The sequence below is a fragment of the Symphalangus syndactylus genome, chromosome 5 (assembly GCF_028878055.3).
Source record: "Symphalangus syndactylus isolate Jambi chromosome 5, NHGRI_mSymSyn1-v2.1_pri, whole genome shotgun sequence".
Lineage (NCBI taxonomy): Eukaryota > Metazoa > Chordata > Mammalia > Primates > Hylobatidae > Symphalangus > Symphalangus syndactylus.
This window is the reverse complement of record NC_072427.2, coordinates 118,436,020-118,461,693: the sequence shown is the minus strand read 5'-3', so window position 1 is coordinate 118,461,693 and position 25,674 is coordinate 118,436,020. Positions and strand designations below refer to the sequence as shown.

General features: G+C 37.7%; 1 protein-coding gene across 2 annotated transcripts in view; it reads left to right on the top strand.

Annotated features, from left to right (window-relative positions):
• The window catches only part of UNC13C (unc-13 homolog C), a 663,443-nt gene that overhangs the window by 246,985 nt on the left and 390,784 nt on the right, over positions 1-25,674 (top strand). The window contains exons 5-7 of one of the 2 annotated variants that reach the window (XM_055279199.2): positions 15,587-15,665; positions 16,975-16,980; positions 18,163-18,234. In XM_055279199.2, coding sequence (XP_055135174.2) covers positions 15,587-15,665; positions 16,975-16,980; positions 18,163-18,234 — 157 coding nt within the window. The remainder of the gene's footprint in view (positions 1-15,586; positions 15,666-16,974; positions 16,981-18,162; positions 18,235-25,674) is intronic. The other variant, XM_055279200.2, reaches the window with a different exon arrangement.

The following is a 25,674-nucleotide window of genomic DNA, read 5'->3' as shown; positions in this document are numbered from 1 at the left end:
AATCTACTTATGTGTATTATCTCCATCAGTGCTCCCAAAGATGCTTTAAGGCAAGTAATTTTTTTCGTTTTCAGTAGTAGATAGATTCATAGAGGATAAAAAATATTTACTGGCCTAGGAAATTTCAGGCTCTTATCTTATTCCCTGTGACTTAAGTTCTTGCTGACTAACCCTCTTTAGTGTGAGGTCTCTGACTTCTGCCACGTCCGAAGGCTTCCATCTTGCTCTTTCCAGATATAATTTCCGGGATAAAAATCTAAATTTTAAGACAGAACCATGGACTACTTAATGTCACATCCCTCTAATGTCAAGGCCTATTCACTTGAACCTCAACTTTTCATTCATCCTTGCTACATGCCAGAACTAGTTCTAGGAAAGTAGAGATGAGTAATATCATTTTAGATTTTTAAAAAATATGTATTATAGTGGAGACATTCCCTGTAAACAAAAAGAATGCAGTTTTAAAGGGGATATGACAGAAGACTTAAAACAATTGTTCTCAGACATTTTTCTGCTCCAGTTCAACCAAAAATAGGACATCCTCCTGTCAGCAACAAATGTTTACCTTTCAACCCACGCAGGTGCTGGCAGTGCATTTGAGGGAAAAGAGACGTAATTTTCTCCCCCTCTTTCTCCCCTCATTCCCCATCTGTTTCCACTGAGAAATCCTGAAGTGAAGGGTTGCAGAGATAGGGAAGAGGGTTACCTGGGGATAGGGAGAAGATACTTATGGATCAGTGAGTGTGATGTTACTGTGTTGCTCGAATGGTAAGTAGGTGTTAGCATTTGCTACTCAGTGAGGCGGCCAGTACCAGTAGACAGAATGGGGGAGCAAAAACAGAGAAGTGTGGAATAGTATGATGCCTCCCAAAAACCTGCAAGGAGTTCAGGATGGCTGGAACAGTGAAGCTCAAAGACAGAAGTCGAAAGAGATGAGCTATGAGGGGGCAATAAATCCTTACTGGGGTGTAAAGGGGTTTGTTCTATATCCTATAAGCAATCAGGGATAATGAATATAAAAATGACATGCTTAGATTTTGTGTTATGGAAAAATCACTCTGTTGGCAATCCAAAAAATGGGCTGGAGAAAAGCTGGGCCATTCGTTCAGAATGCAGGAAGTGGAATAGGGCACTACTGATGAGGAGCTTCAGGAGGGGGACAGGTGGCAAAACATCCTACTGTAACAATTCTACAACATACATTTTTAATGCATTATAAACAATAGAAATGCATCTTAATAACTGATGGTTTATTAAAAATATTGGTAGCCAAGCAAATGTTGTAAGAGTTTCATTGCCTGCACACTTGTAAATGTAGTTAAAAGTACACTGGGAAAGAATCACATTTTGACGGTTTTGGTGGTGGCATTGCTAAACAACTGCAATGTCTTATTGTTTCATTAAAAAATTAAGGATGATTAGGGGAAGGGTAGGAGGCTTGTTTGCATGTTTTGGTGCTTTTGGTAAGATTGAGAACCTATCAACGTCAAAACCTGTAGCATAGTGGTTTGCTACTTGGGATGAAAAAGACAATAATGGTTTATTATTTTATGTAATACTAAACCACAGATGCTCTTGCTGGCTTAGAGGACAATATTTTGGAAAACGTCCCACACATTGACAATTCTGATGAAGTCTAATTCCAAAGACTTGGACTCTGAATCAGAAGTTTAAGAAATAAGTTAACAATTTATTTTGTGTATATTTTCCCTTCATGTATTGACAAAAATGGTTAATAAATAACAAAAGTCTATGTCATAGGGACCTAAATTTCAATTCTAATTGCTAAGAAAGCATAGTGTCATAATTTAATTATTTTTTTCACAATGTTGTATAAAATAATGAAGAGAGATGGTGCTATAGCTCTGATGAAATATGAAATCAAAAAATCGTTAGGAATTGGTGGTTAATTGTATGTGGAAAGTGAATCACCAATTGTACAGACATAAATATTCATTCAGTGTTGACAATAATTGAAAAGAGAAGGGAGGATAACACAGTCTGAATAGCTAATATTTAGCAGGTGGAAACTATATGAAGTCTACAATAGTCATCAGGAAAATTATATTATATATAAAATACATAATGTTAGGCAAAAATGCAAATAGGTTTTCATAGGTTATCATCAAATAAATAAAAAGAGTTATTTGTAAAAGTCTAACAGAATAGAGTTGTATTAAAGAAGAGGGATTTAGAATGATTGGTTATCTTTTACCTTGCTTTAATGTTCCATAATGCTAAAAAAAAAAAAAAGATTAATTGCATAGCCCTATCGAACAACTGTTTTGGCAACACAGAAATAAACAGAAACACTATGCATTTTCTCAGACCCACAGTCTTCAATTAATTCAAGAACTCCTTCAGATACAGAGTCTACAAATCTTCTGATTTGTAATAGAAAAAAGCTAGTCTGTGAATATTAGCCAAATAACTATCAACTGTCCTCTTGTGGAATGGCAAACTGTTGTCCCAAAATCAGAAAGATTTTTTTTTCTTTTTTTTTTTAATTTTTTGTTTTATTTTAAATTTTAAATTTTTGTGAGTACATAGTAGGTATAGATATTCACAGGATACATGACATATTTTGATACAGGCATACAGTGCATAATAATCACATCAGAGTAAATGGGATATCCATCAACTCAAGAATGTAGGCTTTCTTTGTGTTACAAACAATTCGATCATACTATTTTAGTTATTTTTAAGTGTACAATAAATTATTGTTGACTGTAGTACTATCAAATACAAGATTTTATCCATTCTATCCAATTATATTTTTGTACCCACCAACCATTTCCCCGTCCCTCTTCCACCCACCCCTACCCTTCCCAGACTCTGATAACCATCATTCTATTCCCTGTCTCCATGAGTACAATTGTTTTGATTTTTAGCTCCTACAAATAAGTGAGCGTATGCAGTTTGTCTTTGTGTGCCTGGTTTATTTCACATAAAAGAATGACCTCCAGTTCCATCTATATTGTTGCAAGTGACAAGATCTCATTGTTTTTTTATGGCTGAATAGTACTTCATTGTGTATAGGTACACATTTTCTTTATTCATCTGATGATGGACATTTTGGTTCCCCCTAAGTCTTGGCTATTGTGAACAGTGCTGCAATAAACACGAGAGAGCAGGTGTCGCTTCAATATACTGATTTCCTTTCCTTTGGGTATATACCTAGCAGTGAGATTACTGGGTCATATGGTAGTTCTATTTTCAGTTTTTGAGGAACCTCCAAACTGATCTCGATAGTGCTCGTGCTAATTTACAATCCCACCATCAGTGAACAAGGATTCCCTTCTCTCTGTATCCTTGCCAGCATTCATTTTGCCTGGTATTTGGATAAAAGCCATTTTTATCTGGGTTGAGGTGATATCACATTGAAATTTTGATTTGCATTTCTTTGATAAACAGTGATGTTTGAGCACATTTTCATATACCTGCTTGCCATTTGTATGTCTTCACTGAAAGATGTCTATTCAGATATTTTGCCCATTTTTAATCAGATTATTAGATTTTTTCTATAGAGTTGTTTGAGCTCCCTATGTATATTCTGGTTATTAATCTCTTGTAGCATGAATAGTTTGCAAATATTTTCTCCCATTATGTGGGTTGTCTCTTCACGTTGTTGATTGTTTCCTTTGCTGTGCAGAAGCTTTTAAAGTTGATGTGATCCCATGTGTCCATTTTTGCTTTGGTTGCCTGTACTTATGGGGTATTACTCAAGAACTCTTTGCCCAGACCAATGTCCTGGAGAGTTTCCCAAATGTTTTCTTCCTGTAGTTTTATAGCTTCTGGTCTTAGATTTAAGTCTTTAATCCATTTTTATTTGATTTTCGTATATGGTGAGGGACAGGAGTCTAGTTTTATTCTTCTGTATATGGATATCTAGTTTTTCTAGCACCATTTATTGAAGAGGACTATCATTTCCCAATGTGTTTTTTGGCACATTTGTTGAAAATGAATTCACTGTTGATGTATGGATTTGTTTCTCGGTTCTCTATTCTGTTTCATTGGTCTGCGTGTCTGTTTTTAGGCCAGTACCATGTTATTTTGGTTACTGTAGTTCTGTAGAATAATTGGAAGTCAGGTAAGGTGATTCCTTAAGTTTTGGGTTTTTTTGTTGTTTGTTTGTTTTGTTTTTGTTTTTGTTTTCTGCTCAGGATAGCTTTGCTTATCCTGAGTCTTTTGCAGTTCCATACAAATTTTAGAATTTTTTATTCTTTTTCTGTGAAGAAGGGCATTAGTATTTTGATAGGGATTGTATTAAATCTGTAGATTGCTTTGGGTAGGTAGTATGGGCATTTTAACAATATTCCTCCAATCTATGAACATGGAATATTTTTCTGTTTTTAGGTGTTCTCTTCAATTTCTTGCATCCAGTGTTTTGTAGTTTTCATTATAGAGACCTTTCACTTATTTGATTAAGTTAATTTGTAGGGTTTTATTTTATTTGTAACCATTGTAAATGAGGTTACTTTCTTGATCTTGTTTTCATATTGTTTGCTGATGGCATATAAAAATGCTACTGATTTTTGTATGTTGATTTTGTATCCTGCAACTTTACTAAATTTGTTGATCAATTCTAAGAGTTTTTTGGTGAAGTCTTTAGGTTTTCCCAAATATAAGATCACATCATGTGCAAACAAAGATAATTAGACTTCTTCCTTTCCACTTTAGTTGCACTTTATATCTTTTGTCTGATTACTCCAGCTAGGACTTCCAGTACTATGTTGAATAACCGTGGTGACAGTGGGCACCCTTGTGGTGTTACTGATCTTAAAGGAAAGGTTTTCAGTTTTTCCCCATTCAGTATGTTACTAGCTGTGTGTCTGTTGTATTTTTGGCACTTTTAATGTGTTAAGTATGTTCTTTCTGGGAATTTGAAGGCTTTTGTAATGAAGGAATGTTGAATGTCATCAAATGCTTTTTCGATATCAGTTTAAATAGTCATATGGTTTTTGTCCTTTATTCTGTTGATGTGGTGTATCACATTGACTGATTTGGGTATGATGAACCATCCTTGTGTCTCTGAGATAAATCATCTTTGGTTATGATCAATGATCTTTTCAATGTGTTGTTGAATTCGGTTTGCTAGTATTTTGTTAAGGATATTTGCATCAAATTCGTGTTCATCAGGAATTTTGGCCTGTGGCTTTCTTACTTTCTTTTTTTGTTCATGTGTCTTTGGCTTTGGTATCAGGGTAATGCTGGTGTTATAGAGTTTAGAAGTATTCACTTCTCCTATATTATTTCTCAGAGTAGTTAGAATAAGATTGGTATTAGTTCTTTTTAAAATGTTTTCCAAAATATAGCAATGAAGTCATCAGGTCCCGGGCTTTTCTATGCTCAGAGACACTTTATTGCAGCTTCAATCTTGCTACTTGTTATTGGTCTTTTCAGGTCTTGAATGTCTTCCTGGTTTAATTTTTGTAGGTTTTATGTGTTTAGTAATTTATTAATTTCCTCTAGGTTTTCCAATTTATTGGCATATAGTTGCTTATAGTAGCCTCTAATGATCCTTTGACTATCTGTAGTATTGGTTGCAATGTTTCCCTTTTCACCTCTTGTTTTACTTGTGTCTTTTTTTTTTTTCTTATTTAGCTTGGCTAAAGGGTTGTAAGTTTTGTTTATCTTTTCAATAAAATAGCTTTTTTTCATTGATATTTTGTATTATTTGTTGAAGATTAGATGGTTGTAGATGTGCAGTCTTATTTCTGAGTTCTCAATGTGTCTTTTTTTTTAAACTAGTACCATGCTGTTTTAGTTACTATAGCGTTGTAGTATAGTTTGAAGCTGGCTAGCATGATTCCAGCTTTGTTCTTTTTGCTTAGGATTGTCTTGGCTATTTGGGCTCTTTTTTGGTTCAATATAAACTTTAAAATAGCTTTTGCTAATTCTGTGAAGAATGTCAAAGATAGTTTAATGAAAATAGAATTGAATATATAAATTACTTTGGGCATTATGCCCATTTTCACAATATTCATTCTTTCTATCCATGAGCATGGAATGTTGTTCCATTTGTCTGTGTCCTCTCTAATTTCCTTGAGTGGTGGTTTGTAGTTCTCCTTGAAGAGGCCCTTCACTCCTTGTTAGCTGTATTCCTAAGTATTTTATTCTCTTCATAGCAAATGTGAATGAGGTTCATTCATGAATTGGTTCTCTGCTTGTCTGTTATTGGTGTAAAGGAATGCTTGTGATTTTTGCACATTGATTTTGCATCCTGAGAATTTTGTGAAATTGCTTATCAGCTTAAGAAGCTTTTGGGCTGACACGATGGGTTTTTTAGATACAGGATTATGTCATCTGTCAACAAAGACAGTTTGACTTCTTGTCTTCCCATTTGAATACCTTTATTTCTTTCTCTTGCCTGATTGCCCTGGCCAGAACTTCCAATACTATGTTGAATAGGAGTGGTAAGAGAGGGCATCCTTGTCTTGTGCCAGTTCTCAAGGCAAATGCTTCCAGCTTTTGCCCGTTCAGTATAATTTTGGCTGTGGGTTTGTCATAAATGGCTCTTATTATTTTGAGGTATGTTCCTTCAATACCTAGTTTATTGAGAGTTTTTAACATGAAGAGATGTTGAATTTTATTGAAGGCCTTTTTGCATCTGTTGAGATAATCACGTGGTTTTTGTTTTTAGTTCTGTTTATTTGGTAAATTACATTTATTGATTTGTGTATGTTAAACCAACTTTGCATCTCAGGATAAAGCCAAGTTGATTGTCATGGGTAGGCTTTTTGTTGTGCTGCTGGATTCAGTGCCAGCATTTTATGGATGATTTTTGCATCAATGCTCATCAGAGATATTGACCTGAAGTTTTCATTTTTTGTCATATCTCTTCTAGGTTCTGGTATCAGGATGACACTGGCCTCATAAAATGAGATAGGGATGAGTCCATCCTTTTCAATTGCCTGGAGTAGTTTCAGAAGAAATGGTACCACCTCCTTTCTGTACCTCTGGTAGAATTCAGCTGTAAATCCATCTGGTCCTGGGCTTTTATTGATTTGTAGTGTCACAGGATCCTTGGAGTGTCACTTTGCTAGCTGGAAACCTCTGTTGCCACCAGTAACTTCTGCTTGAGTATTGCTTATGACCACTTACCTTGTTCCATCCACTTGCCCCAGCCAACTGTGCTTGGCTTATGCCACTGGCCCAGATCCTACACCAGCCAAGGACAAGCCAGGTGCAGAGTGGCAAGGGGTGTGTTGGAGAGCAAGCCTGGGGTCCAGCCACTGGCTGCTGAGGCAGGGCAGGCAGCTCCAGGCACCAGCACACATGTTAGCTCTGTGAGAAGCTGCAGCTAGACCAGATGTACTCCATGTGGCTTGTGCTGTAGGCACCTGTGTCTGGACAGGGGGATCATGGTGGTGCCTGGAAGCTTGGAGACATCAGAAACTGTAGAACTCCTTAAAGTGTGTCAGACCCCTGGCTCAGGGAGTCCCTAGATCTGGGATCCTAGAGGGCAGCAGCTCTTCTCCTTCTCATTACCCACAGCATGGCAAGCAGGGAAGGGTGGGGGGCATGTTTCAGCCCTGTTTATGTTACAACTCTTTTAGTCCCACCATTCAGTGGGTCCTGAGTTCTTATCCTTTGTCCAGGAAGAATGAGGCACACAAACAGCTGAAGCGTGAGCAGAAAGGAGCTTCATGGAGTGGCAGAATAGTTTTCAGGAGACCCAAAGTGGGTAGCTCCTTTCTTCAGGCAGATCGTTCTTATTTCTGTTTAAGGCTGGCTGAGTTCAGGGTTTTTATGGGCTCAGAAGGGAGGAAGTGTGTGCTGATTGGTCCATGGATGGCCAAGGGCGGGCCTGGAAAAAGCACCATAAGTTCTTACTCCTGGCTGTGGACTCCACCCGGAACTGGCAGCCCAGTCCCCAGGCTTCAAGCCATCCCTTGCTCGAAGGTGGGGTTTCACCACAGACCCACCCCTTTCCACCCTGGAGCCTGCCTGCTGCCATCAACGTACCATTCACGGCACCCAGGCTGCTTGTGCCTAGGGGCACCTGCCAGCCCATGCTGAGCCACCTTCAGCACCCCCTCCCTCTCTCTCTGAGCTCTTTGGGGCCTAAATCTTCAGAGGGAGACCGAGGGGGCAGGGGGGCTGGTGTGTCAGTACTTCCCTGAGTGCACACACACCAGCCAAGTCATGACAGCATTCCAGGCTTGGCTTCAGCTTTGTTCCAAAAGTGGCCCAGAGTGAGAATTTTCCAGGCACCAGGAGTGGGTAGAGGCCAGGGAGTGTTATCAGGCACTTCCAAACCTGTGGGGACAAGGGGGCTTCCCGGGCCCCCAAGAGCTCAGGGATGCTCAGGTCCAGCGCCACAGCTAGGTGAGTACAGCTGTGCCCAGACCACCACTGGTAATGTGCTGGGTCAGTCTTGAAGCCGGTATAGTACTGGGTCTTGCCCAAGGCCTGTCAACCACTGACTGGCTACCACCTATGTTCACTTAAGGCCCTGATGCTCCACAATAAGCAGGTGGTAAGGCCAGCCAGGCTTGTGTCCTTTCCTTCAGGATAGTGAGTTCCCTCTCATCGCTGGTGGGTCCAGAGATGCCATCCAGGAGCTGGGGGCTGAAGTCAGAAACTTTAGGAATCTACCTGGTGCTCTTTTCTCCTGCAGCTGAGCTGGTACCTCAACCATGCGACAAAGTCCTACTCACTTTCCATCTCCTTTCCATAAGAAGACGTATCTCTCCCCATGGTCACCACTGCCCCAGGCCCATAGTGAGTACTGCCTGGCTACAGTCAACCTTCATTCAAGGCCCAAGGGCTCTTTCGTCAGCTTGTGGTGAATGCTGCCAAGCCTGGAGTTCTTTTTTCAAAGCAATGTGCTCCCATCTGGTCCAGGGAAGGTCCAGAAATGCTGTCGAAAAGCCAAGGCATGGAATCAGGGACCTCAAGAACTCTGGGTGCTGTTCCCCACTGTGGCCAAGCTGGTACCTAAGCTGCAAGACAAAATCTCTTTCACCCTTTTCTCTCCATTTCTCAAGCAGAATGGGTCCCTCCCCAGTGCCATCACAGCTGGGAATGTGCTTGGTTACACCAAAGCCAGCATGTCCCTGAGTCTCACCCAAGGCCCATGGCGAGTACTACCTGGCTACAGCTCCTGATTATTCAGGGACCTAGGGTATTTTGATCAGCAGGTAATGAATCCTGCCAGGACTGGATTCTTCCCTTCAAGGCAGCAGGTTCCCTTCTGGCCTAGGGTGTGCCTAGAACTGTTGTCTAAGAGCCATGGCCTGGAATGGGAGTCTCAGAACTCTGATTCCTTATTCTACTGTGGCTGTGCTGGGTTCCAAGTTGCAAGACAAAGTCCTCTTACTCTTCGCTCTCCTCTCCTCTCCTCAAGCAGAGGGAAAGTGTCTGTCTCAGGCCTGTGAGCTGTGCTGCCTGGGATTGGGGAAATGTGTGGTATAAACTCTCCCTGAGCCACTCTAGATGGTGTATCTCTAGGTCATTTGCCCAAATCCACTGGCTCTAAGCATAGCACAGCACCAGGATTTTCAGTCCTTGTACCTAGACTGCCTTTCAAGTTTATTTAGGACCCTAGAGCACTGTAGCCTTTAGTGGTGAGGCTTGCCAGCACTCAGGATCCAACTGCTGGGATGCGCTAGTCCCCACTTGCTAGGGCTGGTGTAAATGCTCCTTCTGTGGGCATTGGCTGAGTTCTGCCTGTTGTTGCTTTCTGCTGTGACAGGACAGCATTGAGTTCCAATGTTCCAATGCAAAGTCCCACAGTTACTGCACTCTCCCTCCCTCAAGCACTCAGATTCTCTTTCCATGCCATGTGGTCACTGCCAAGGGATCGGTGAGGGGTGGCATCAGGAATTATACGCTGTCATTCCGATTCTCTCCAGTGCCTCTTTTAGTGATGTGAAGTTAAAACCAAGTATTATGATTGCTCACCTGATTTTTGGTTCTTATGAAGGTGTTTTCTGTGTGGACGTTTGTTCAATTTGGTGTTCCTATGGAGAAGATGATTGCTAGAGGCTTCTATTCAGCCATGTTGCTCCACTTCCTTGAAAGCTGACAGTCTTTTTATTTTTAATCACCTTACCATTTGTTTATTATTATTTTTAAATGATTGGAATAATTGTACATATTTATCATGTACAGCATTATATTTTGAAGTATATTTACATTGTGAAATGGCAAAATCTAGCTGATTAACATATGTGTTACCTCACATAGTTATATTTATGGGGTGAGTACACTTAACATCCACTCTGTTAGCATTTTTCCAGAATACAGTATATTGTTAATGAACTATATTCACCCTATTTACAACAGATCTCTTAAACTTACTCCTCCCGTGTAACTAATTTTCTGTATCTTTTGACCAATATCTCCCTAACCTCCCCTTCCATGCCATCCACTTCTTGTAGCTACCACTCTATTCCCTAGTTCTGAGATCAACATTTTTAGGTTGCACATGTCATCAAGATCATGTGGTATTTGTGTTTCTATGGATGGCTTATTTCACTTAACATAATATCCTTCAGGTTCATCCATTGTCACAAATGGCAGGTTTTTTTTTTTTTAAGACTGACTAGTATTCTATTGTGTAGAATTTTCTTTATCCATTAATCCACTGATAGACAGTTTGGTTGATTTCATACCCTGGCTATATTGTGAATAATGTAGCAATAAATATAGGATTGAACATATTTTTTCAACATATTGATTCCATTTTATTTGAATATACACCCGTTGGTAGGAGTAATGAATTATATGGTAGTTGTGTTTTTTACTTATTTGAGGAATCTACAGCTTGTTTTCCACAATGGCTGTATTAATCTACATTCCCAACAACAATATGCAAAGGTCCCTTTTTCTCCATAGCATCACCAACACTTCTAATCTTTTATTATTTTCATGATAACCCTTGTATCACTTGTGAGATGACATTTCATTGTGGTTTAATTTTGCATTTCACTAATAATGAGTTGTATTGCGTATTTTTTTATATCCTGCTTGATAGTTTTCACGTGATATTTTCCTGGTGTCTTCTCAAATTTCTTTTGCAGTCCATATACATTCAATATGTTATCAGTCACTTTTGCGTGAAAATAATAATTAATCTCTACTTAATCAGTAAAATCAGCTTTTATTTTCTTTATCTAAATATGAAGTGTTTTAAAATTACAGAACATATGTAATTTGTATACTCTATATTGCATTTATTTTATAACAAGACAATTAACTGAACCTGAGTCAAGGCACATAGCAATATACTGTACATCTCAGATTTTATTAAATTCAGTAAACTCATTTTAATATCATTATGGAAAGAACTGAGAAACAAAAGAAAACCACTGAAAATATTTAGACCATGTTGGCTAAGAGTGTATATTTTAAAGGTCTCGCTACAAAAAAATAAATGAGGTGGTAAGTATGTTAATTAACTTGATTTAATCAGCCCACATTGCATACCTACATCAAAACATCACATTGTACCCCATAAATGTGTATAGTTATATGTTAATTAAAATAATATTAATAAAAACTTTGTAATAGAGCTGATATTGAATTTGAGCATGGTTGATTTAGACTTTAAAATAATATCCATTTTGTCAATTTTGTGTGACCATTGCCTTTCCAACTGTTTCCATCGATGTCTTCAGTTTTTTATCCTCGGTAATGCCTATAGTCTAATATGTCTTTTTTCCTAAGAAGAACACTTGAATAGTTGGACAGGGGTCATTTGAGGAAGACTGAGGCTATTTTGTACAATGAAACAGGGTTGTGATTTGAAGATAATACTTTCCTGAAATACATTGAAAAAATATCCAAATGATGGCAACATCCCTGGATCAACTGGTACACGTGTCTTATTTCTTCTTAGCAAAATACTTATTGATTATTAAGAACATTAAGTTTGAGGTAAAATGATCCTGCAGTCGAAATAAATCTCTGCAATATATTAGTTTCATTAAATACAAAATAATATTAATTGTAGACCTCAGTTCATATGAGTTTTAGAGATATACGATATCCCAATCAGATAAGCAGTGGAGCACGGTAAGTCATAAACTGTGGGCTCAAACCTTGGCACTGCCATTTCAGATCTAAATAATGACCTTGGATATGATTTTGAAGGATTCTATGTCTTCATTTTCTTATTTATAAAATGAGAGAAATAATTGTACCTATACCTCATATGATTTTAAAAAAATAAAATGAGTTAAGTAAAGTGCTTAGAATAATAAGCACTCTGTAAATGTTGGGTACAAATACTAGCATTATATCTGTCACCTAATAAGCACCAAAAAAATTAGTTATCCTTAGTGAGTTTTCTGTGTACAGTCAATGACATCTTAAAACAGTCAACTATACCAAAAAGGGCTGAAATGAAACAGCTTCTTTTCTTATCAGACCTTACCTTTAGAGTTACTTGTCTGCCATGGTCTGTTCTGATAACTTTGTCTGACTACCTCTTCATCAAGTCTAGACAGTTTCTCCTGGATTTTATCTATTGTGCATGAACTTAACATCTTGCCTAGAAAGTAAATGATTTATTTATATATGAATATTTCCACTATTTACTAGTTTTTGTTACTTAATCTCTCCAAGATCGCTCCTGGTGAGAAGCCTCCCAATAAATATTACAAAAATAGTTTGCATTTATGTAGAACTTATCCATATTTATCAAGTACTTCTCTATTCATGAGGTGAGGTCAGCAAGGTAGACTTTTTTCAAAGTCATGGTTTATGATAAAATTTTATATTATTACTTGATGGATAGGCTTATCAAAGTTTCTTATAGTAATGATGAAAACATAAAAGTACAAGGAAACATAACCTGAGAAGGCTATGTTTTGAGGCCCTCTGTGAAGGTTGAGAAAGTGTTTTTATTGTCTTGCAATTTTCCAAATTATAAAATGTAAGTTCAGCGAAATTCAGTGGCAAACTCAAAAGAGGCAGAGATGAATTTTGGATACATGTCTGCTCACTTGGGCTTGTTATTCTGCAATGCTCATATTTGTCCTAGGTCCTTGGATATCTCTGCTCTGATGAGACAAGCATGGGAGTGAAGTGTCAGGCCCAATAAGGCACATGCTTATAACCGATTCCCAAATTTGTGGGTAAATAAGTTTGATTCAAGATTCTGGGTGTACTTTGAAAATCTGAATTAAGTTCCACGGAAAGGAAACCATAGAAGAAATAATGATTACTGATAAAAGAAAATACACAACTCATTTATATAACACTTTGCTGCTTATAAATCACTTTCCCAACCATCATCTGAATTGAATGTGTTTCTTTACATAGCTATGAAAGTTGCATTGTTTAGAAGTCAAAACATTTCAAAATACTTGAAGGTTTATAGTTAACATGATTAATAGGTACTGTAGTGGGAAAATATTTATTCATGCATGTTTTAGTTCGTTATTGATAGTGTTCACAGAGGAGAGAAAGTAGAAACTACGTGGAATGACAGTCTAATATTGGAGCACATGAAACTGGAAGAATCCTTCTAGATACCCATTCACTTAGCCTTTTTCCATGTATTTGATGTTTTGAATGTGGAAGGGTCAAGTATGAATTGGCAGGGGGTGGGAAGGAATAAAGAAAGATGACAGGAGGGAAGCAAGAAGTTACTGATGGAGTAGGGCTCTGTATTCTGAAGGTAGGGCTTAAGAAAAAATGTTTATCATTCTTTTCCCTTTTCTACTCCGCAGTTTCTTGACATCCAAAAGAGTATGTCACCAATGATTCTTTCTTGTGATATACATTCTCAAACTTTGACTCACTGTGACTAACAGAGCCCTTAACCTAGAGAGTGCTAATTGTCATTATTCTGGGCAATGAGGGAAATCATATTAGCTATTTTATCATAGAATTAGTGGAGAAACGGGTCTTTTAAATGTCACCTTTCTCCCTGAACGCATTCTCTTCAGTTCTTTTCTTCTCTCTTTTCTTTCATCTTTCTTGACCTCTGCTTCACACATATTCTATTTCTTTATGATCAAAATTAAGGGGGACAATTAGTTGAAGTGCACGACTCTGAAAATAATTTGCTCATCCTCGATGTCTTTCTTACACATTTGCAATGGTTTTAATATTTCACACTCACTGCATTTGATCCTCACATCCAAACATATGTTATGGCATTATTACTATGCATTTATTAATTCATTTTATCTTTATTAGTACTTTGTTTTCATTTCTATTACCATGAATTTTATGACACATTTAGTGATTTGTTAGTAGTACCATGTTAGTAGTAGTGCATACCTGAAGAAGTGTTGGAGTTAGGATCATGAAGACTAAGAAAAATCCAATAAGACTAAGTTTCCTTATATTAAGCTAAGCAGCAAGAACATAGAGGCCATCTCTCTGCTGATGGAAAACTGGACTATAAAATGCTATTAATCTGTCATTAGCCTTTGTAGACTGTTGCAATGACAGAGATGCCTAGCTATCACGGAGTGGCATGAACTGTGCTGTTCATGGTGAATAAACTGACCATGGGCAAGAGGTCAGCAAGGGGTTCAAGTAAGCATAAGGAGAAGCTATCATCAGTAATATTAGCATCTTGTTGGTTATATTAAATGACTGGATTTAATGCAATAAAAAGTCAAATTCAGTGTATGAAACTCATTCTAGAGAAACAAATATTAATACCTCTTAGAAAATTATTTTAATTGCAAAATAATACATGCTTATTTAAAAATTGAACATTACCAAGTTTATAACAGGGAGTTTTCTCTTTCTCTCACCCGTTCTCACTCCACAGAGGTAACTACAGTTATCAATTTCATGATTATTTTTCTAGATATTTTCTGTGCATTCATAAACATATATATATATATAGGAGTATACTAAACTTACTAATATGCAAACTTGCTTGTTCACTAAACATCTTATGAGCATTTTTTATGTATGCACACATATATTTACCTGTTTCACTTTAATTATTCTTCCCATTGATTCATTTAATCAATATGCTATTGATGAACATGTAAATAACCTAGCTTTTATTGCTATTATTTAAAGATGCAATAAACATCCTTCTACAACTACTTATTTTAATTCTGTGCGTTTACCTGTAGGATGAATTCAGATAAGTGGAACTTGTGGTATAAGGGTAATTACCAATATCTTAAATATGTCCATGACTCCTTGAGACATTACTCTGGAGTTTAATTTGTGAAGCAGAAGCACACAATAACCGGTATTTCTATAATGAAGGTAACTTATTTAGCACCACAGCCAGACCAAACTTGCACCAAAAATGGTTTGCTTCCGTTTCCTCCTGGAGGTAAGAATTCCACAGATCTTACATTTTGATTATGTTCTCTGTGGTACTAACAGAAAACAGTGTGTCCATCCAGGCCATGTGTATCTTAAATTTTCAACTATCCAAGAAGATGAGTGGTCAGCAAGTGTGGTAGCTACAGTCTTTTTTCCTCACTCAACAAAGTCCTAGAGGCTTGTATCTTTGCAGCTTTGTGAATTATTTGAAAACTATGGTATCCATGTCATCTTTTTCACAGACTTTATACCATGAACAGTGGATGTTTTTCTTACAAGAAGTCATTTTACCCATTGCAATTATTGGTTTTATTTTCTCTTTCAGGGCTGGAGGTGGACTTTATGGTATTGACAGCATGCCGGATCTTCGCAGAAAAAAAACTTTGCCCATTGTCCGAGATGTGGTAAGTTACAACTGTTTAATTCTCTTTGATTGCATGTGTGGTTTTTTCCTTACTCAAACGTAATGTCCTTCTCATTCATTGTGTAGCCTGTAAATATTTCATGTAATAAAAGTATATGAGGCCAGATGCTACCTGCTGTTATTATTATTTCTTTAAAATCTATTAGATGGAGGAGATAACTCAAACCTTTTGATAGCTTTTGATATAAGTGGAAATTACAATTAAGTTAATATGAACCTATAATTGGAGCAAAAAGAAATCACACAGCATGCCAAGCAAATGAATAGGCTTTGATGTGTTTAGTATTACGAGTGACCAGAAGTTTAATTCACAGTGCTTGAGGCTTTATTTAAACTTCTTCACCTTAACACAGTGGACCTGTATACTTTATAAAGCGAGTAGATAACATTAATCAACTCTTTATTTTATTATATTAAAGTCAATTCTAGCTAAATTAATAAGCTCTTCTATTTAAAGAAAATCATGGTTCACTGTGGGAGGCTGAGGCGGGCGGATCACGAGGTCAGGAGATCAAGACCATCCTGGCTAACATGGTGAAACCCTGTCTCTACTAAAAATACAAAAAATTAACTGGAGTGGTTGCGGGCACCTGTAGTCCCAGCTACTCGGGAGGCTGAGGCAGGAGAATGGCATGAACCCGGGAGGCGGAGCTTGCAGTGAGCCGAGATTGCGCCACTGCACTCCAGCCTGGGCGACAGAGCGAGACTCCGTCTCAAAAATAAAAATAAAAACAATAAAAAAGAAAAGAAAACCATGGTTTTCAAGTTATTAACATCATTATTACTTCTGATCATGACTGAATAAATCTGTTTCCTATATTGAAATATGCTATGGCCACCTTGATAAATGCAAAAAATTGACCATGGCCTGCATTAGATTGTAAAAAAAAAAACATTATGAAAAAGTGTCTCTTCCATCATCCAAAATATCTTCACATTTTATAGGCATATTTTTAATATTATATGTGATATGAAAAATATATTTCCCCCGTAAAAAGTAAATTTTCTTTCAGCAACAATGTACATAACTTTTTACATCGGTAATTTTTAATTTTGCTAAGAAAGCCTTCATCTGAAGGCCACCACTTTAGTTTTAAAATATGATCCTCACTGAAAAGGTCTTATACTGGAAAGTATAACATGTCAGTACATTTAGTTCAGCTTTCTGTCGCCACTATGTGGAAATAATTGTAAAGTGTTAGGCTAATTTAACATTGTTATACTCTTTTCCTACCTTTCGTGTATCTAATTATTTACACTTTGTTTCCTCTCACTTCTGGAATCTTCAGGCCATGGTAAGTGCTTTTCTATTTATTTAATTAATATTTTACAGTCTTCTCAAACATACACCGCACTTACTCATGGGGTAAAAGAGGGCAAGATGGAGAAATGAAAAGACAGACATACAAGAATAAGAAGTTTGTTCTGCAAGAATTTAACATCTGGTTCAATTCTGAAAGAGAAAATTATGTATGCAACAGGTGCAAACACAGACCAAGATAGGATACAAATGTAGTTGTAGGGAATATATTTTTCGAAGATGAAAGATTTTCTTGGGTAAACTCTTGGAGGTAAGTCTTCAAGGTAAATGTGGAGATGAGTGGGGAGTGACATTCTTACTCAGGTGTATGCTGAATTTTATTTGAGTTAATGACTTTGTAACGCTGAGGAGATATGTATATGACCAGATGGGTCTTGGCTGATCAAGAATGCATTATTCCACAATGACATCCCTTTGCTCCTAATGGGATAACGGTTTTAATATTCCCATATGGAGCTTCTGATTTCCAACGTTCTCTATAGCACTGCTGAGTTTCTTGTATTTCATATATTTTGGGTAGGAGTAGGTAGTGGTGGTTATGGTTCTATTTTATGTAGTGAGGAAACTAAAGCAACTTGACTCTTATTTAAGATCACCCAAGTTACCAGCATCAAGTGAAGAAAACGAATCTGGATATAACAATTATCAGTAAATTGAATGGGCACTTAGAAAAACTATCTTGAATAGATATGGAAGAATATTCTAGGGAACTATGAACAACTCACGAACCATCTAATACTAATTATGATTCAGGGCTATCCCCAAAGTCAGGCTGGCTCTCTACCAAAGGTTATGTATTCTGAATGAATATATCACAACCACCTTGGGGAATAAGAAAGTTTGAGAAGCCTCTTGCTAGCCTGAGGTGGTTGAGGGGGCTGGTCATCTTAAGTCTGGTCATCTTGCCTTTCTGGACCTCAGTTTCAGCATCTATAAAATGCAGGCGTTGGGTTTGATGAGTTGCGGTACCTTTCCAGTTTTAATATTGTATGAGTCCATATTCTGGGTGAATCAGCTGATTACCAAAATGGCAGGTCCTTACTAACTAAAATATGAACAGTGATGGCCGACATTCTTGCATTTTCACCCTCTGTTGAGCAGTATATGCATGTCAACCTCCCTATGTATTAATAAGTCATAATTCTGTTTGTTTTAGACCCTGGCTGCCCGGAAATCTGGACTCTCCCTGGCTATGGTGATTAGGACATCCCTAAATAATGAGGAACTGGTAAGTACAGTGTCCATTACTAACTAAATATTGCTCATAATCACAAGGGGGAAACCGTTCTGCTTGAGATACTCATCTGTGATGTTTAGTCCAATGTTCTGGAAGTAACTGGGAGCATGAGGAAAGCCTGACTCCAAACAAACTTCCTCAGGGACTCAGCCAATCATTTTCTTCTCCTCAAATACGTATAAACCTTCCTATCTTTACAAATGCTGTTCAGTTCTAACATAACTTCCCTGTTATTCTCCCTGTGGAAGGAAAAGTCCTACTGATTTTTTACATAGTTTAAGTTTTGCCTTTTTTATGAGGTTTTCCCCAAACATCTTCCCTCCAGCTGAATGATTAATTTCCTCCTTAGGACTTTTATAGATTTTTTTTTTTTTTTTTTTTTTTTTTTTTTGAGACGGAATCTCACGCTGTTGCAGGCTGCAGTGCAGTGGCACAATCTCAGCTCACTGCAACCTCCGCCTCCTGGGTTCAAGCAATTCTCCTGCCTCAGCCCCCCTAGTAGCTGGGACTACAGGTGCTTGCCACCATGCCCAGCTAATTTTTGTATTTTTAGTAGAGATGGGGTTTCATCGTGTTGGCCAGGATGGTCTCCATCTCTTGACCTCATGATCTGCTTGCCTTGGCCTCCCAAAGTGCGGGGATTACAGGCATGAGCCACCATACCTGGTAGCATTTATTCATGACCTCCATAGGGTCATATGATTACGAGTGAAGTCAGCTTGGTATGAGTCCCATCTGTGCCACTTAATTAGAATTATTATATCCCACAGTTATGTTACTTCTTCAAGCCTGAATTCTCTCATCTACAAAGTGAGGTGACAAGGAAACTGCGAGGATTAGGAAGTAGATACATGCTTAACATTCAGCATAGCTCAGGTTGTAACAAACAATACATACGAGCTTCTGTTTTATTATTTTTATTACAATTATTTTGATTATTTTGCATACATCTTTTCTTTTAAACTCTGATATCCTTGAGGGTGGCACTATAACTTGTGTGTTGTTCTTGTTAAATGATTCTACCACTATGGCTTAGCACACTGCCTGGCATGAGGTGGATGTTTGTAAATTCTGATTGAATGAAAGAACCATGCTGATTAGAAGATACAAATAGGCTGTAATTATTTAGGTCAGGGATTCTTAAATCTGGCTCAATGGAACACTTGAGGGAGCTTTAAAACATACAGTGCTGGGTTCTCATTCTCAGCCACTCTGATTTAATTGGCTTCAGGTGTAGTTTGGGTAAAAGGGATTTTTAAAAAAAATTCTTGTGTTTTGTGCCTGGCATGTTCTTTTCTGGTAAATGTGTCTTGCACATTCTGCTGGGGATTTACTTGAGACAGTATCTGTGTCCCTCCCTATGCCTGGAGACTAATATATCCTACCTCCCCAATTTTGGCAACTTTGTCATACTTATAGAATAAAAATTCTGCCAGAAATATTATATTATGCATTTTAACTTTCTATAACTTAACATTTAAACACCATTTTTTATGTCTATGTTTCTCATTCCCTTCCTTCTTCTTCCTGTCATTGTCATCTTTCATCCAAATGTCAATCTTTCCTGGGTTTTTCCATCAGTAAGCTCCCCTACCCAGTACATATCAGTAAAACAAAACATACTCGTTTGACTATCTGGAGGCTACAAGTTGATACATTTTCTATTGTGCCACAGGAGAAAAAATGTAATTGCATTCTCAGAGTATTATTCTTTCTTTCTCTCTCTCTCTCTTTTTATTTATTTATTTTTTGCAGACAGAGTGGCTCTGTCATCCAAGTGGGAATGTCGTGGTATGATCATAGCTCACTGCAGCCTCAACCTTCAGAGCTCACATGAGCCTCTGGCCTCTGCCTTCTAGGTAGTTGAGGCTAAAGGCATATGCCACCACACTCAGCTAATATTTTCATTTTTTTTTAGAGACAGGGTCTCGCTCTGTTGCCCAGGCTGGTCTCAAACTCCTGGGCTCAAGCAATTCTTCCACCTCAGCCTCCCAAAGTGCTGGGATTACAGGTGTGAGCCACCATGGCCCCCACCTCCTTATTCTTATCTGTTAGATTTATGATGCCATGTAATATTTTGAGTATAGTTTGGGCACAAGACAAAGCAGACATCCTCTGGTGTAGGAAAAACTGCATATTGCTTGCTGAATCTCAAAGCATCTAGTCTTTTTTTGAGTAAATAATAAAGGCTGAAGAATTTTATTGATAAATTCCTACACTGTTCCTTTCCTGTGTTTTAAAACATGGTATTTGATTTGAACTATGAATACTAAGTCCTTTGATGAGCTAACAGGAAAGCATGGAAATTAGTGGAATGCTACTGTATTTTCTGAGTCCTGGACAGGGAACGTATCCTCACTTTAAGGTTAGCTATTGATCTGCTTTCCAACAACTTAAAAATATCTCCTTTACTCCTTTAGTTTCAGAAGGCCTCAGTAAAAAACTCTGTGTTGGTGTTGAATGGATGAACAGAATCCATCAGTTACCTCTCAGATTCATAAAGCCCATTTTCCTGGGACTCATGCCTCAAAAAGTAAATGAACTATGACTTCTGAACAACAAGCATGTTAAATGTCACTCTTGACGAGCTGTTGCATTCAGTCATTACACACGCAGCTAACATAAATGCTGGAGCAAATAATTTGCACTCCTTGGTGCTGAAAATCTTCCTAGGCACACTTGATATAAAAGCATAAAATATTTGCTTTTATGTGAAGGGAAATGGCTTGGTGATGTGAAAAATATCAAATGGTACCATTTCTATTTTAATTAAAGAAATGTACAGTTTGAAGCTCAGTCATCTCTTCCAAGGACAGAACAGGCACTAATGCCTGATGCAGGATGACAGTGGGTCACGTAGCACTGCCTCCTCCACTAACGCTCTGCTGGCCATGGGTGAAGCATCGCCAGTGCCCCCATCCATCACCAACTCCACCTTACCCATGAGGCGCTATTAGGACTGATCGAGAATCTCAGCTTAATAAGCTGTTAAGGATTATGATTTCTGAAAATTTCCATCTAGCTTAGTAACATAGGAAGGACCAACCAATCTAGTATCTAAATACCATAGCAGTAGTCTTCCTGGCACTCCACTATCCATCTCTGTGCTAGTTTCACAGACTGATAATTTCTTAGGTGTGAACCTGACAGTGGGGCAATCAAAGTATATCCATTCGGTAATTCAATACATGCTCATTGACTACCTGCTCTGTGTCAGGTGTTGTTTCAGACTGGAAATAAAGTAGCGAACAACTCAGCCAAAAATCTCTACTTTCATGAGGCTTACCGTACAGTGGGAGGGGGACTGAGATACTTAATTTTGTATCCATTGTTGCTACAAGTCACATGGAAGCTTCTAGTAGGCAAGAGCATTTAAACCAAGATAGTCTCAGATGAGGTTTATGGGAAACCAGGTAGAGGGGGAATGAAAATGACTAAGCATAAGAGGGATCCTAAAGCCCTGTTGGTTCTGTCTGGGTTGATGGGCATGTTAAGGCTGGCAGGCTTCTAGGAAGTGTCCATTCTCAGTAAGGGGAAGTTTGTCTAGGATTCAAACTTTGTGAAAGGGACTGGCAAGAACTAGATGAGGAGGTATTCAGGAGATCAAACCTGAGCCCAATTTGTAGCATGACACTAGACAGATAACATGGAAGGAGAAAACTGCTCAGAACACCTCTCTGAGACTTCAACTTCAACCAGAGCTGTAGGCTTACAGTACACCCAGGTCCTTCAGACCCCTGCTCGGGAACAGAAACCCTTTCAGGCCACCCGGATAAGTTTGGAAGTGAAAGGGGCCTGAATTAGAATCTCAACTCCACCTCTCACTAGCTTTGACTACTTGTTTCTTCTCAATATTCTTCACCTTCCTGAGACAACTTTGCTTCATCAATAAAATGAAAGTAATAACAGTTACCTCACAGTTTGTGAGAATTAAAAGAAATAGCTTATGTAGAAAGCCCTTTGTTTAGTCAAACCCGTCCCATTCCCCCTTTTCTCTTTATACAGTGGCCGGCATGGCAGGTGGCCATCAGCCCAGTAGGGCAGAAACTTGTGATCGGGGCTGCAGAATACATGCTGAGTCTAATGCCTCCCTGCCCTCTTTGCACCTGAGGGTAATTTTCCTTTCCAGGAAGTACTGACATGGAAGCCAGCAATAATGATGCCAAAGTAAAGATTATCTCTTGTCTGCAAGTATTGCTATTGGTTCTGTTATTCTTCATAAGCACGGACTTTGACTTCAGATCCCTGTTGGTCCAGTTCCACAATTTACCTGCTGTGGTGCCTAGGGCAAGTTATGGAAATTTTCATGTCCTTGATTTTCTTATATGTTTACTAATTATATCATATTTTTGCATCTACTTTGCATCATAAGGTAAAAATGACTATGTTTTTCTGTGTTCTTGAACAATTTTGGCATCATTATTAAACTAGCTTAATAAGATAATTGGGGAAGATTTCTTCTTTTCCCTTCTCTGGGATGGTTTCTATAAAATAAGTTCTGTATCTTGAAGGACTGGCAAAACTTGTCCTCCAAAACCACCTGGATATGGTACTTATTTTGAGAGTAATTTTTTGACTATTGAATCAACTTATTTAATATAGTGATTATGTACCCTAAGCATTCATTCTTGACTTAGTCTAGACAATTTATATTTTTTTAGCAAATTGTCTTGTTTTTCTAAATTTGTGAATTTAATACCATCAAATTGTTTATATAATTATATCATGGTTTATATAAAAATGTGTGCCATTTTATCCTATTATTATTTATTTGTATTTTCTCTCTCTTTTGTAAAATCAAAACTGCAGGAAATTTATCTGGCTTTGCTCTGTTGACTCCATCTTATCTCCTTGTTTTCTATTTCATTTATTTATGCTCTTGTCATTTTTAGATTTTTTTATTCTTTGTGTTTACCCTGAAACTACTTTTCTGAGTTATAGGGTTGAACATATAGTTATTGATTTTAGTGGTTCTTATTAACTATTGCATATACACAAAGTAATATTTACAGTGTAAGTGAAGAAAATAAATAATAATAATAACTAACCATGTATCCATTTTTGATGCATAAGTACATACTAAAAGTTAGTTAATTTTGTGATTAACAATTTTTCACCACACAATTTCCCATGGTTCCCTGACTGACTTTGCTTGGTTACATAAAAGGACAGTTACATGAGATCTATTTATAGGAATGGTCAACCCCTCCTCACCTTAGTTTTATAAAATCCTAAACATTCTTCTCTTTTTTTTCCTTCAACTTCTATTTTAAGTTCTGGGATACATGTACAGGATGTGCTTGTTACACAGGTAAATGTGTGCCACGGTGGTTTGCTGCCCAGATCAACCCATCACCTTGGTATTAAGCCCAGCATCTGTTAGCTATTCTTCTCGATGCTCTCCCTCCTCCCACCCCCACCCCGACAGGCACCATTGTGTGTTATTCCCCGCCACACGTCCATGCGTGCTCATCCTTCAGCTCCCACTAATAAGTGAGAACATATGGGGCTTGGTTTTCTGTTCCTGTATTAGTTTGCTGAGGATGATGGTTTCCAGCTCTATCCATGTCCCTACAAAGGACATGATCTAATTCCTTTTTATGGCTGTATAGTATTTCATGGTGTATATGTAGCACATTTTCTTTATCCAGTCTATCATTGATGGACATTTGGGTTGATTCCATGTCTTTGCTATTGTGAACAGTGCTTCAATGAACATACGCATGCATGTATCTTTACAACAGAATGATTTACATTCCTTTGGGGATATACCCAGTAATGGGATTGCTGGGTCAAGTGGTATTTCTGCCTCTAGATCTTTGAGGAATCTGTCTTCTACAATGATTGAACTAATTTAATTCCCACCAACAGTGTAAAAGCATTCCTTATTTTCTGCAACCATGCCAGCATCTGTTCTTTTTGACTTTTTAATAATCACCATTCTGACTGCCATGAGAAAGCATCTAATTGTGATTTTGATTTGCATTTCTCTAATGGTCAGTGATGTTGAGCTTCTTCTCATGTTTTTTTGACTGCATGAATGACTTCTTTTGAGAAATTTATGTTCAAGTCCTTTGCCCACTTTTTAATGAGATTGTTTATTTTTTTTTCTTGTAAATTTGTTTAAGTTCCTTATAGATCTTGGATATTAGACTTTTGTCAGACAGATAGATTGCAAAAATTTTCTCCCATTCTGTAGGTTGCCTGTTCACTCTTATTTTAGTTTCTTTTGCTGCACAGAAGCTATTTAGTTAAATTATATCTCATTTGTCAACTTCTGCTTTTGTTGCAATTGCTTTTGGCGTTTTTGTCATGAAATCTTTGCCCATCAGTGTGTCCTGAATGGTACTGCCTAGATTTTCTTCTAGAGTGTTTATAGTTTTGGGGTTTTATATTTAAGTCTTTAATCCATCTTGAGATAATTTTTGTATATGATGTAAGCAAGTGGTCCAGTTTCAGTTTTCTGCATATGGCTAGCCAGTTCTCTAGCACCATTTATTAAATAGGGAATCCTTTCCTCATTGCCTGTTTTTGTCAGGTTTTGTCAGATGGTTGAAGGTGCATGGTCTTCTTTCTTATTTCTTTATTCCATTTCATTAGTCTATGTGTCTGTTCTTATACCAGTACCATGCTGTTTTGGCTACCGTAGCCTCGTAGTATAGTTTGAAGGTGGGTAGGGTGATGCCTACAACTTTGTTATTTTTACTTAGGATTGTCTTGGCTCTTCAGGCTATTTTTGGTTCCATACAAATTTTTTAACAGTTTCTTCTAATTCTGTAGAAAATGTTCATGGTAGTTTAATGGGAGTAGCATTGAATCTACAAATTACTTTGGGCAGTATGGCCATTTTCACAATATTGATTCTTCCTATCCATGAGCATGGAATGTTTTTCAATTTGTTTGCTTCCTCTCTAATTTCCTTGAGCAGTAGTTTGTAGTTCTCCTTGAAGAGGTCTTTCACTCCTTTTGTTAGCTATATCACTAGGTATTTTATTCTTTTTGCAGCAATTGTGAATGGGAGTTTGTTCACAATTTGGCTCTCTGCCTACCTGTTGTTTGTGTATAGAGATGCTACTCATTTTTGCACGTTGATTTTGTATCCTCAGACTTTGCTGAAATTGCTTATAAGCTTACTCTTTTGGACTGAGACATGGAATTTTCTAGATATAGGATTATGTCCTCTGCAAAAGTAATTTGACTTCCTCTCTTCCTATTTGAATACACTTTATTTCGTTTCTTGCCCAATTGCCCTGGCCAGAACTTCCAATACTAGGTTGAATAGGAGTGGTAACAGAGGGCATCCTTGTCTTAAGCTGGTTTTAGACTCATAAGAATGCAGTCTCCACCCCAAGTAGTAAATCTTAGACTTCCCACATTAAAATGGCTAAAGTTTCCCCCAGTGTAGAAATCCATATTCTTTTTAGTTTCATA